Genomic DNA, 14,667 nt, shown 5'->3' on the forward strand with positions numbered 1-14,667 from the left:
AAAGGGCAAGGATTTTCACTCGATGACATTTGATGTCCCATTGAGTCTACCCTCATTAGGGAGAGGGAATTGTTGTTCTCAAAAGGGAGCAGAAGGTGACATTAGGACAGGAGTGCTGAGACTTTTCTACGAACATATGATCTAGATTAAAAGGGTGTGGTCAGTGAACTTTTTTTTTCCCCAAGGCTGATAGTAAGACATTTCCTGTATGATTCTAGATTTATAACAATAAAGTAGAATGACATGGGGCTGGAGAAATGACTGTGATTAAGGGCATTAGCTACTCTTGCAGAGGACCATGGTTCTGTTCCCAGCACCAAACCAACAGCTTGGCTCCCAACTGCCTGTAACTCCAGGTCCAAGGGGGTCAGGTCTTCTGGACACTGCATATGTGTGTGTGTGTGTGTGTGTGTATGTGTGTATGTGTGTGTGTGAGTGTGTATGTATGTGTGTGTTTGTGTGTGTTTGTGTGTGTGTGTGTGTGTAGTGTATGTTGTGTATAGTGCATATAAACACATGCAAGCAAGCAAACACTTAATACACATAAAATAAAATTAAAGAAAAGAAAAAAATTCCTTGGGATACTGGTTTTCAGACCTTCCCAAAAAACAGTTTGAGTTTTTCCTCAAGATCCATTATAACTAAATTATAACAGGTAAAAAAATGTTTCACAGTTTTTTGTGTAGCACAAAAGTAAACACACACACGCACATGCATACGTACATACATACACACATATAAATGTACCTATAAATATGCATATATACACTTATATAATCAACTTAGCAAAAACTTGCAGAATTGATAACAATTTTTCATAAAAGTAGCACTTCAGTAAAGGTTGTCACATATTAAATACTGCTTTGCTCCCGGGAGAAGGTAAAATGGCTGCTGAAGAGATTGGCGCTAAGTCATGCCTAAGAATATGCCCCAGCCAGACAGCATGCAAATCTGTGCTCTGCGAGCACAACGAGAAGGGTGAAGTGAGGAGATGATGGAGCAGAGAACAGAATCTCAGCTCGGTTAAAAATAGCGCCTGGAGAATTGCTAGCCACAAAGCAAGACGTGCCCACAATATCCACATTACCCAGCCTGCCTGGATCGTAGGCTGCTTTAGCAATTTTTCTTTAGCAACATTGGCTTCTCATTTCCCTCATTTACTGTATATTATATAACTTAAAACATTGAAGTTAAGAAGTCTGAAAATGTTCAGCTAAGTCTGCCAAACAGGTGACATGGATTTAATAATGTTGATCCTATTCTCATTTTGACATTCATAGGAAGCAACAATCATCTTCTTGTGACCATTTTATGTACATATATATACATATCTATGTATAATTTTTATGCTTGTGACATTTATATACATTATATACATTTTATATACATATATATGTATAATTTTTATGCTTGTGACACACACACACATATTCTTGTGGTCATTTTTGTTTCCCATTAATTTGGGTGCTATGGAGTGAACCCTGGGTCTCCTGCCTGTTAAACATGTTCTCTACCACTGAGTCATACATCAGTGATCCTCCTTTTACAAATTGTCACTAAGATCATATGTCTTCAGTGACTCATAATTTCAGCCTTACTTCTAAATCACCTAGCCTCTCGATCAGCTCGAAATGGTGTTACAATAATAAGAAACTAGCATGTAGCTTTCTTCCACTCCTCCCCCATGGCACAATGCTCAAACAAGCTCAACAGATGAGCTGCAGTCGTGTACAGATCCTGACACAGAGGCAAAGCAGAGGCACTTGGTATTTTAAAGGACTATTGTGATTTCAAGCAAGCAAGCAAGCGAACAGACAAAAACCAGACAACCATTACAGCATGACACATTTTTCTTATCTTCCTGTTTATCTGTATGTCCTGGTGGGACTACTTAAAAGCTATTTGTGTACAATTGTGCACAGTAAACTATCAGGACACACAGTATTTAGAAATATTTAAATTGCTGTCTGTTCACCTGCTAGTTTGCAATAACTGAATTCTTTGCTGGGGAAAAATGACCTCTGTCAGGTTATAACAGCACATGTCAAATTTAACATCCAAAACTGAAATCTACAGAGTTTCTGAGAATATTGGTACCTAGTGTAGATGGGGAGGGGACGTGCATTGAAAAGTGATCTAAACACCAAAACATAAACGGGTCAAAGGTTTGGATGGTGTTTGAATTGGTTTTCCTTAGTTAGAAATCATAATAATACACATAGCTGCGCATTGATGCTAAAGAAGCTGAAAAATTGAATGCACATTCTGCTGTGGATGTCACAGCAACTCTGCTCCATCTGGCTATATTAAACAATGAGAATGGCTTGTCTTCCAGAGAGCGGACAGGCTTCGGAAGTTGAATTCCTTGTCCAGAATCAAAGGGCCAGCAAGTGCTTGTTAATATAAAAAACCCCAGAGCCTCCAAAGAAAGAGCCTTGTTTCCCTGTGAGACACTGACAGGAGTGGGAGACACAGGATTAAAAGAAACAGGAATTTTCTAGAACACCAACTCTGCACACATGTGCACCACTCCCTGCCTCCTTACACCTCACACAGGTATAATATACCTGTGTAAAGGTAGCAGTGCCTGCAATTTATTAGAGGTGTAACACACTCCAGGATGCACATTGGTCAGGACGATAACAAGCATCACATTTTACACACGAAATCCTCTGTACCACCCCACAGCTCTGCTGCTCTCCCCTCCCTCATCGCTCTCACTGGGTTAGAACAGTCTGCATGGCTCTCTAGTGCCAAAATAAGCAATGTCTTGGAGGAAGGAAAGGTTGGGGGTGGAAAGATGGAAGGAGAGAAAGAAAGGAGGGGGAAGATGGAGAAGGAAGAAAGATGAAAGGGGGAAAGAAAATGAGGACAAAGAGAGGAGGGAGAGAGGGAGGGAAGAACAGGAAGTACATGTAAATGTACATTTGCTTTCTAGTTTCTAAGAATCAGTTTCTGGGGCAAAAAGTTAAATTCCCTCGACTGTAAGAGCACTCTTAATATTTAGATGTCTGTCAAAAGATACACACGTGTAAAAGATGTTTTAGTCCATTGTTTTAAAAGAGAATTCATCTTAAGTGGAGTGTGGTAATCTTCATAGTGAAAATTCACAGATTTTAAAAACTTGCATTATGCAGCTTCTGCTAATTATTGACAAGGCAACTGGAGGAAAGAAACCTTTGTTGTTTCCCATCAATTTAAATATCCGGCTGCAATGTTCATGGGAACCTTGAAACTAAAGAAGATAGTGTGAAAGACGCTACTACAACACTCAAACGTCCTAAAGAAGATAGTGTGAAAGACGCTACTGCAACACTCAAACTTCCTAATTAATTTTATTTAGGTGCAAACTATCAGAACCAAGTTGTATATCCTAGATTTCATCCGAAACTGACATGATATTTCTTCTTACTAATCTGAAACTATGGTCTTCTTTCATTTTGTTTTCCTAATTTTTTATATCTAATACTAAAACAGTGGACAAAACCACAGAGACTCGAGGGTTTTTCGAATGTCTTCAAATGCAGAGTAATTGTCCCCATTTGCATTACATCAGCCTTTCTTGATGGTCTGCTGACTACAGTCAGAAGCACTGTGAATTATTTTCAGTAAATTGAAATTTTAAGTTGCCCTTCTGCTTAGTTGATTCAGAAATTGCAGAGGTACTTAAACACACTCAAGAATGAGAAACAATTATGGAAAAAGATCTCATACCAGACTTCGTTCTCATATGACAATTATGAAACACTACTCCCCAGAATCTAGATGCAAAGTAGGCTTACTTTTTTCCAGACACTCTACTCAGCCCACCTAAATTAGAGAGCCTGCCTCTATTTTTGAATGAGATCGCTCTTAGATATAGGCTTTCTGAAATATTGAATTATTAAGATGTAAGACCAGCTTGCTTTATTGTTTTCCTAAATACTTGAGAATTTCACACTGTGTGTTTTCTTCAGATTCTCTTCTACTCCTTGCACAACTCCTCCCAGATTTGCCATCTCCCCTCAGGTCCATCCCCACCTCCCAACCTCATAACTTTGTATCTCCTTCTTTTAATAACCCATCAAGGCCCATTTGTGCTGGTCATGTACTCCAGGGCGTGGGTCTGTCCACTGGGACATGGTTGACCTACCAGAAGCCACATCCTTCGTAAAAATTGACTTTACCTCTCCCCAAAGCCATCAAATAGTCATTCCTCTCTAGTGAGGGGACAGGGGCTCTTGCTCGATCATCCTTATGCTAGAATGTTGACAGGATTGGTCTTGTGTAAGTCTTATGCAGACAAACATAGCTGTTGTGAGTTTGTGAGCACAAAAGTCCTGTCATGTCCAGAAGATAGGGTTTTCTCTGGTTAGCATGGTCTTTCCTCCTTCTTTCTACTGTGGTCTCTGAGCCTTAGGAAGAAGAGTGGTGTAGATGTCCCAGTTATGGCTAACAACTCCACTGGTATTCTGTGCACTTTGAGCAATTTGTGAGTTTCTGTGTAAACCACTACACAATGGTGCTTCTCTGATAAGGTCTGAGAGCATCACCAGTGTGTGGGTATAGAGAAATGGATTTGGAGATCAGTTTGATATTGTGTCCATTTATCGGAATAACAGTAGTAGTAGATGCTCAAAATAGTAGTAGGTCTACCCTCGGGGCCTGTTAACTCCTAAGCTGGGTTTACAGTACAGGTTTGTGTTTCTTTCTGTAGAATGGGTCTTAAATCCAATCAGCAAAGGACTGGGTCTATTTTAAAAATTTTAAACTTATAAGCACTGTAAAGATTTTCTCTTCTTAATGAAAGACTGCCCCATGTCCTGAAGGACCTGGATACGTTCATCTACCTATGTCTCGTGCTTTCTCTCCAGCTCCAGGATACACAGCTCTCTACTTTTCTCCATTCCTGCTGCCTTAGGGAAGACAGCTGACAGCAGAAGTTAGGTCTTCAATTAACCAATCAGCACCCAGGCCACAGCTCTTCCTGGATGTCCTGCTTTCTGAGAAACACTGAGAACCTGTGCCAGTAATGAATATGTTGACATTTCAGGGATGTGCTGCACTCTCTAGATAGCCCTATTGTGCCTGAACACAGGAACAGAGATCCAGCTCTGACTGACATCTTGCAGTCCCTCAACCACTACGTACCCTGCAATTAGTTAATAGGTGTGGTCTTCGTTGGTCCTTACAAGTCTCTCTTGAGTTTGGCAAGAAGAGTCACACACAGCTTTTCCTGCACCATGCATGGACTTAACAAGAGTACTGCAAACCCAGACACATAGAACAGGAAGTGTTCAGGCTGCCACTAGCTGTCCCACTTACAAACAGCCTGGTTTTCCATTTTTCCATGTTGAACCAGACCAAGGGAGAGATACTCCAGTTAGCTGTCAAGGAGATGGCTCCACAGGGAGTGTGGGATACTAGTTTCTCCTTGCTGTATAGTCCTCAGGCTTCGGAGGTTTTCTTGGCACCCCCTCACTTGAATTCAGGAAGTATTAAGGAGTAGCCACTCTCATACCTCTCTGATAGTTACTTCCCCACAGAGGAGCCAAAACTGCACAGTCAGAACAATGTGGCTTTCTTACCATCTCCCTTTGCAGTAATTCTCTGTCGGGTATGGCAAGGGAGGGGGCAAATGTGGGATAGCAGAAAGCATCCTCAGATCTGTCAGTAACCTGCCAACAGGAGGTCATCTCTAGCTTCCTGCAAGCTGCCTTCAGAAAGGGAATTTTTCAGGCTTTTATCTTCCACTCCATCTAGGTTTTAAATACATTCCAGGGCTGCCCTTAACTTAGTGGCTCTTGGGGGTCTGGTATCATGTCACTCTCCACAAAGTAAAATAACTTCTAGTAATACAATTATTTTTGATAGAGACAGGCTTCTGAGCCCAGAGACACATTTCAATTCTCCAATTCTAAAAGCAAAGGAAACTTCTACCCATGAGAAATCCTTTGTGTTCTTTTTATCTTTGCTGATTTGACATCTCATGGTGCAGCTACAGTGCAACCCTGTCTTCAATAAAGGGGCTATAGAGGTCAGCCTCAACAGCTTTGAGCCTTGAACAACAAGTCCTTGGGGATTACTCTGATGAAAAGATGCCTTGCTCTTTGTTTGGGGCTGCTGATTACTATCTGTATACATAGGCACAGCAAGAGAGAGCAAGGCCAAGGATCCCACCCAGTGACACGATTACACCCTAAAGCTTGAAATCTGGACTGGCAATGAGTGTGAAATCAGAACTGGCCTATTCCCTTACACCCTCAGAACCATGTTCAGGATAGACCACTCAAGTGCTCCTGAGTGAACAACCTCGGGAGAGGTTTTAAAAAGAAACAAGCAAAAAGGATAAACATCCAGACCCCTAGAGCGTGTCTGAAAGGGGCTTCTGGGACCCATTCCCCATGTACTGTTTTCATTCTGAATCTTGACTTCAAGGCCTGTAATGATGCTTCTTCCACAGGCCTGAGAAATTGTGTCATCTGTATATAAATACACACAGACAGACAGAGAGAGAACGCAATGTTGAAATGTTCCATTATGGGAACAGGACAAACACATTGTGACAGAAGTTCCCTGAAGCTTTGTTCTCTCCCATTTTTTTTCCGTTTCTGTGAACAGTTAACTCCCTGGATGCATCTGAGTTTGTACTAGCACCCTCTAGTTTTTTTAATGGCTTATTTGTTCAAAAATTCGGTGGTTGTTGCCAGAAGAGATAAAACTTGGCATTTCACTAGCATGATTACAGCAGACTGAGAGTCAACAGCCATCAAGCAGGTTTGTGATGAGGAGGATATTTATGAGGTGATGCTCCAACCTGGGGGCTGAAAAATAAAAAGTGTTCTAGGTCTGAAGAGATGCTTAGCAGTTAGGAACACTGGATGGTCTTGCAGAAGACCCAGGGTCAGTTCTTGGAATCCAGATGGTGGCTCACAACCGTCTGTAACTCTGGTTCCAAGGGATCCAATTCCTTCTTCTGACCTCTGTGGGCACTGAACATAATGATCACACACACACACACAAACACACACACACACACAGAGTTCAAACGCTCATACAAATTAAAGTGAACAAATCTTTAAGAAAAAGTCTTCTAAAAATATTTCAACCATTAATCAATAAGCATTAATTGATAATGTTATCTATAAAGTTGTTAAATATGAGTTCTTGAAGAGTCATATTACAAGCTAACAGTTTTATCCACATCTGTTTTCCCTTGACTTATGTCAGAATTGAGGTAAGATCCTGTGTGGTCAGAAAGGTCACATGGGATCCATCTCTATGAAGGTTTTAGGTTTTAGGATTGTTAGCCTTAAGAAACTTTGGATATCGACCAGTGAGTGCTTCCTTCCAGGTGAAGTTTCACTTTCTTGGACCCACCTTTTAAAGACCTCTTAAACTAAAATGCTACCCTGTCATAGGTTTACAACTGCTTTTCTCACTGTTTGTCAAGGTGTCTTCTCTGACCTCTGACATCAATGTTCTGATTGGTGTTCGGGTAATTTAAGATGTGTTACATTTGATAATACATACAAATTCAAATGACTGAATTGCAGATGCATGAAGAGAGGCTGAACTAGTGCTTCTCTCTAGAGAGTTACATGGACTGGATTTCCATACCTTGCCAAAATTTCTTCTGAGAAAGCACACTGAAAGGCATTCTAGACTTGAGGGTAGAATGTCTGTCTCTACCAATTTTAGAGCAACACAACTTCCAGAGAATTCTTCACATTTGGCCAGAAGCTATCTTTTCATACTTTGCCTGATCTTTACTCTGATCTGATTTACCCTTTCTGAGGCAGGGCCAGATCAAGTCTCTGTCTACTTGTAGATGACAGATCTTAATCTAATGTCAACTATTTTAATAATCAAACATTGCAATAGTATCAGTGATAAGAAACAATGCTTGTAAACCTTTTGCAGTTGTGATAGAATCTTTTCATTGAAAGTCATATATTCCCAGTGTTGCCTGGTACCACACCCATCTGACTGACATAGCAGTTTCCATCTCTCTGTGTTCTACTGAACGCTATTAGAAAACACACCTGCCAATCATGGCTTTGTATGCATGCATATCTTCTGAGCTCTGGGGATTGGCACAATTTTACACACCACAAAATAAATAGTGGGCACTGAAGGAGCTGCACAGTAAGAAATTGTCCTGGCCGTTACATTTGGAGAGTCAAACCCAACCTTAGTGTCCCCATTAACTACTAACCCAGCAGTCTGTCACATTGCTTCTTTGTGCTGTGTCTTTCCATTTAAACTGTGGCCATGGCTGGATTTCAAGAACCTGCCATTGTACCAAAAAAAAAAATATCTTCAGTGTGCAAGAGGAGAATGTTGCCATGTGTACCAAAGGGTCTTCCTCATTATATGAAATAAATTCTAGGTTTCCCACCACCTCTGAAATCCAGAGTATGAATTGTATCTTATTCAGTTCTGTGTTTCTCCTTTCTTCAAAGTGTCAGGTAAGGTCCAACCCCTACATGAAAGCTCAAGGGGTCACTTTATGTAGAAAGTCTTAGAAGGTAATATAGTTAAGATGTTTGAGGGCATTGCTGTTCCAATCATGAAGCCTCTGTATGAGCTCCATGGTTTGAGGTCTATGGTGCTACCCTTCACTCTATGGTAGTCAGACTTTGCAGGGGCAGTTTTCTGATCCTCTCCCAGCCATAATTCATGACACTGGATATTCTTATAAACCTGACACTCAGGACTATGCCTTTCCTCTTCCTTGAATTAAGTAAGTAGTTTGCTCCTTCTATGAGAGATGCCTAGACCAGGTCTGTGCTTTGTCCACACAAATAACCCTTGCAATTCCAGGCTCCCAGTCTAATCTCCCCCTTGAGTCGGAGTGGGAGACATGGAGTAGAATGCAGAGGGTGTCAGTTCCTGTCTTCCACCTTATTTAAGGGCCAGGGTCTCTCTGGTTTATAGCCGAGAGATGAGCTGGCCGGGGAGCTTCTGAGCAATCGATCTCTGACTCTCATCTTGCGCTGGGGTCCCTGGGATTACAGATATGTTCTACCACATCACAGCATTTACATGGATAACAGGGATTGAACTAGCTGGAAAGGCAAACACTTTTACCCACTAAGTCATCTCCCTGGCCCTGTGTTCTTGTTCTCTCAGGATACTGGAAGAGTGGCAAGCTTCTCTGTGAATCTGACAGCTTTTCATTTCTTACATTTCTTATGAGGATGTGACAAGTTATGATATTTATAGTTAATCTGACTTCTTCTTGCATTTAGTAAAAAGCAATTATAATCTTTTCAACTTCCTGTATTTTCAGCAGCTATCAAACGTGGTATTTTACATATGGCATTTCAGGCTACCATTATTATACAGGAGTCTCATTTATTTTGATGAATGCAGTTGTAATAAATGAATTTATCTCTTTAATATTTCATAGTGCTAGATCACTTGAAAGCTCTCATTAGGCTCTAAGAATAGTTGTACATTATTTTAATAAGATTATGGGAATAAAGTAATGACCTATATAAATACTTTATAAATATTCCAGAGAATTATGCAATGTAATGTTTTCTATTAGAAAAGGAAAGAGAAAGGGCTGGAAAGATGACTCAGCAGTTAAGAGCACTGGTTGCTCTTCCAGAGGACCGGGATTCAATTCCTGAGACCCACATGACAGCCCACACCTGTCTGTAACTCCAGCTCCAGGGCTTCTGACACCCTCATACAGAGACATACATGCAGGAAAAACAACAACGGACATAAAGTAATAATAAATTCTATATTTTAAAAACTGGTTATATAAAAGAAGAATTTATATGGATCTTAGATGTGGGACTGAGGTTATTATCCTGTATGTGGTACTCAATAAATTAGCAGGGATGCTGTAAGCATCCATTCTCACAGACTGATAGTCGACCTCTCAAAGCACCAACTGCGTAAAGAATCAAAGTTAGATTCTTTGATCACTTTACTAGAGGGAAGTGTTTGCTTTATTTTTTTCAGGTAAACTATTTTCCATCATTTTTTAAGTCATTTGACTTGCCAGAAAATAAGATAAAAACATTCTATGACATTTTCCATGAAAAAATGTATAGTTATAGAGAAATTAAAAACTTAAACTTTTTAAAGACTTTACTATCATTTTCTCTTATTTGGATATATATTTTGTGTGCACATGTGTAAGTGTTTCATGTGCCTGCAGAGCCTTCTGAGTCCAGAAGTGGGAGCTGGATCCCCTGGAACTAGAAAGAGATATTTGCAAGGGTATATGGGTGTAGCTTCTGACATTACCAGGGGACACAGGCTCATAGCCAACCCCTTGATGATTTGGACCCGAATCTTTTCGCCTCCTCTTCTACAGTGTTCCCTGAGCCTTGGTGCTGGGGTGTTTTGTAGCTGAATCCACTGGGACTGGACTCCACAACTCTACATTTTGATTGGTTGGGGCTTTCTGTGATCGGCTCCATATGTTGCAAAGAGAAGTTTCCTTGATGATGGGTGAAGACTCCACTTATCTGTGGGTATAAGGGCAAATGAGCTAAACAAGCATGACACCTACGGATATGCTAAAGTAGATGGGGAACAATAGGCAATCAAAGGACTGCTGGAAATGGGAGAAATAACCTTCCTGAGGGAAGAGCATATCAAATGTCCAATACCAAATAACCAGTCTTGAAAACACACATACAAGCAACATTATACACATATATGTATATTTATATAACAATAATTGATGAACAAAGAGATTATGAATTTGAAACTGCAAAGAGGGATATATGGAGAGGTTTGTGTAGAGAAAAGGGAAAGAATAAATTACGTAAGTATATTATAGTCTCAAATAGAAAACAAAACCAGGGGAGTGGACTGAGGGAGACGGTTTTAGCCACCAGGTGGACTCTCTTGCTAGAGTCCTGCTGATCTAACTTTACAGCCCCAAACATCACAACTTTTAAATTAATGTATCAAATGAATAAATACATCATGAGCTAACAAAATCTTTTAGAATTAGCTTGGTGTCCTCTGTCTTCAAAGATGCTTGAGACTCACTATCATTACCTATAAAAGAGTTACTGTGTCTAACATGATTATACAGTCCATGGCTTCACTCTCCGTGATTACTTTGTTGCATATATCCTTTGTTAGGGAAAGTCACAAGATTGAAAGTCCCACTTACGGTGAATTTCTCTATAATTGCAGGTTTTATATGGGGAGAAATTAAACAGATGTGGGATGGCGGACTCCAGGATTACATCCACGACTGGTGGAATCTGATGGACTTTGTGATGAACTCCTTGTATCTGGCAACAATCTCCTTGAAGATTGTCGCGTTTGTAAAGGTAATTAGTTGCTCTTTACTTACTTGATGACCTATACGTACATCTAATTCTTAAAGGCACATCTTCAGTTGCTATCAGTTTTTATTAAAGATCCTTGTGTGCAGTATTTATCAGCTTCTTGTTTTATTTACAGGCTGAAGTACAGAAGCCATGCATGTCCTAGAATTGCTGTAACAAGCACTTCAAAGATGCCACCCTATCGTCTGTCTGCTAATTAACATGACTACCTCAAAATGAAATAACTCTTTAACCTAATTCTAAAGAAATTCTTCAAACACCACTTAAATTTAAACAAGCCAAATTTATCCTTATAAGATGCAACAAATAGATACATTTTTATGGGCAAATCAAAATATTACCCTTCAAATGTATTGATAGGATTATTGCAACTCGACCTAACAGTTTGGTGTGATAGGAACAGAATAGAATTTCTTTGCCTTTGTCCTGTTCGTCATGATACTGTCTGTCTGAAATCTCACACAACCCTCAGGGTAGGGTGTGCACCAGGTCTCAGCACAGCTACATAATTTATATAAAGCATTTAGTTCTGCAATGACAGCTGACATTTTTATACTTTTGAGGTAACTTGTTTTGAACTAAAGTATATGTTTTCCCTTTGCCTGCTTTTATTTTGTCTCTTCCTTTTTGTCTCCTTTAAGACACAATTTATCACAAACTTATTAGTGAACCAGTTTAGGAAAAATGAAGAATAGATTCTGATTGGGTGCCACATGAATAATACATGCAATTTATCATCTAAGCTAAAAAAAATCAAAAGCATCCGTGAGAGTTCCTATGCGCTTAGTGTAACTCTAAACAATGTCCTTGTTCTCTGTGAATATTCATGGATCACAGGAACAAAGCTGCCCAAATTTAGGGATGTTTCCGTTTCTAGCTATGGTTCAATTAAAATGTTGTTCCTATTCAACAAAATACTGAAGAAACACAATTTCTATCAGTCTGATGAACAACAAGCCTGGCATCTTGTTGTTATTGTTTGGGATTATAAAATAAAATGTTTATTAACTTCACACTTCTACATATGTATGGAATGCAGTATTATATTTTATTATTTTAACATATGTCTAAAATATGTACTGATCAGATCAGGGTAATTACTATTTACATCTCTATCATTTCTTTCTGTTTAAAGCCTCCAAATCTTCTTCAGGCTCTTCTACACACACACACACACACACACACACACACATATATATATATACACATATATATAAATTATGTGTGTATGATGTGTGTGTATGTGTGTGTTTATTTAGCATTACAGTAGTTCTAAGTGTTGAGCATTCAATATAGGATCAGACAATTTGTACTTTGGAACTCATTATTAATCTCCCCAAGCTCCTTCTCCCTATTTTTTTCCTCCTCCTCCTCCTCCTCCTCCTCCTCCTCCTCCTCCACCACCACCACCTCCTCCTGCTTCTCTTCCTCCTCTTTTTCATCTTCAATAATTTACTTATTTATTCACTTTACATGCAGGTTGCAGCCCCACTACTCTCCTCTCAGTTCTACCTACAAGTTTTTCCCCCTATTATCCTCAGAGAAGGAGAAGCACCCCTGGGGTACCACCCTGCCCTAGGACATCAAGTTGCAGCAGGACTAAGTGCATTCTCTCCCACTGAGGCCTGTTCAGCTAGGGAAAGAGGATCCAATGGCAGACAACAGAGTCAGAGGGACAGCCCCTGCTGCAATTGTTAGGGGACCAAACTGCACATCTATAACAGATATGTAAGGGTCCTAGGTATGCTCTTTGGCTAGTGTTTCAGTCTCTGTGAGCTCCCATGGGCCAGGGTGAGTTGACTCTGTAGCTCTTCTTGTGATGTCCTTGACCCTTCTCACTCTCTCAATCCTGTCCCCCAACTCTTCCACAAGATTCTCCAAGCTCCGCCTAATGTTTGGCTGTGGGTCTTTGCATATGTTTCCACCTGCTACTGGATTAAGCCTCTCAGGAGACAGTTATGCTAGGCTCCTGTCTGCAAGCATAGCAGAGTACCATTAATAGTGTTGGTGTGGGTTCTGTCACATGGGATGAGTCTTAAGTTGGGCCAGTCATTGGTTGGCTGTTGCCTCAATCTCTGCTCCATCTTTATCCCTGAGCATCTTGTAGGCAGGACAAATTTTGGATTGAAGACTTTGTGTGTGGGTTGGTGTACCCCTCACTCCACTTTTTTTAAATTTTAAATTTAAAGGTTTTTTTTGTTTATTTTGGGTTTTTTTTTTGAGAATTTCATTCATTCTTACTGAATTCACATCATATCTACCCCTTCTTTCTCCCTTCCAATACTTCCTGTACCCCCCCTACTCTTTGCAAATTATGTGTGCTGCATTTTATCTATCTATCTATCTATCTATCTATCTATCTATTCTCCAATTAGTTGGCTCTGCAATTGCTTGCTGTAGGTATCTCTTTGATATTATTTTTCATTTTCATTAGTCATTTGAGAAGTTTGTACAATGTGTTTTGATCCTATTCATAACTTCCCCTTAGTGCTTTCCAGGTCTGCCCTTTAGATCTTTCTAGGTCTGGCCCACTTTAGAAATTGAGTTACTTGGCTTTTGCTGCTAAGTTTTATAGTCGAAGGAAGACACTTTGAAAGTTGAATCAATGAAAATATTTTTAAATACAATTACTATAAAAAACATTTCAAGTAAGATAGAACTTTGTATTCTCCTTTTTTCCTTGTGTGTGCTGCCTATACATTCTTAGGTGAATGGCCTTCCACTGTAACATCACTTACCAATAAAAGACTACAACCTTAAAGACAACTGGCTGTCACTCTCCCAGAAGCTATCCATAGCCAGTAGCTCCTCCATTAGGGATGGAACTTTGTGCCTACCTCCCCTCTCCATAGTGGAATTTGTCTGGCTTGAGCTTGTCTTCAGCATGTTGTCACAAACACTGTGAGTTCATAGGTACAAATGACCTGCTGTGTCTGGAAGACACTGCTTCATCGTAGTCTCCCACCAGCCCTTGCCCTCACAATCATTCTACGAACTCTTCCACAATGACTCTTGATTCTGGGAAGGAGTAGTGTGATAGAGGAGTTCTCATTTAGGGCCAAGAATTCCAGTCAATCTCTATACCTTATAGACTTTTTGTTAATTTTATCTACTGCAAAAGGGAACTTCTATCATGAGAGCTGAGATACACATTAATCTATGGATGTAATAGAAACTTATTAGGAGTCGCTTTAACAAATATATCGGTTTGATATTTTGACACCATTTTCTATTCTAAAAAAATGGCTGATCTGAATCTTTATGGTGCTTTGTTTTTAGTTGTGTGAGGATCCGTAGGTATAGTTCTACATAATGGAAGGACTAGTTTACACTCCCACAGGCAGGTTTAAGAGTC

At 39.9% G+C, this 14,667-nt stretch overlaps 1 protein-coding gene across 7 annotated transcripts in view; it reads left to right on the forward strand.

Moving 5' to 3' along the window:
* The window catches only part of Trpc4 (transient receptor potential cation channel subfamily C member 4), a 165,324-nt gene that overhangs the window by 113,542 nt on the left and 37,115 nt on the right, over positions 1-14,667 (forward strand). For all 7 annotated transcript variants that reach the window (XM_028763575.1, XM_028763576.1, XM_028763580.1 and 4 more), the window contains one exon: positions 11,155-11,294. In XM_028763575.1, coding sequence (XP_028619408.1) covers positions 11,155-11,294 — 140 coding nt within the window. The remainder of the gene's footprint in view (positions 1-11,154; positions 11,295-14,667) is intronic.

Source organism: Grammomys surdaster, unplaced genomic scaffold (assembly GCF_004785775.1).
Source record: "Grammomys surdaster isolate TR1022 unplaced genomic scaffold, NIH_TR_1.0 139, whole genome shotgun sequence".
Classification (NCBI taxonomy): domain Eukaryota; kingdom Metazoa; phylum Chordata; class Mammalia; order Rodentia; family Muridae; genus Grammomys; species Grammomys surdaster.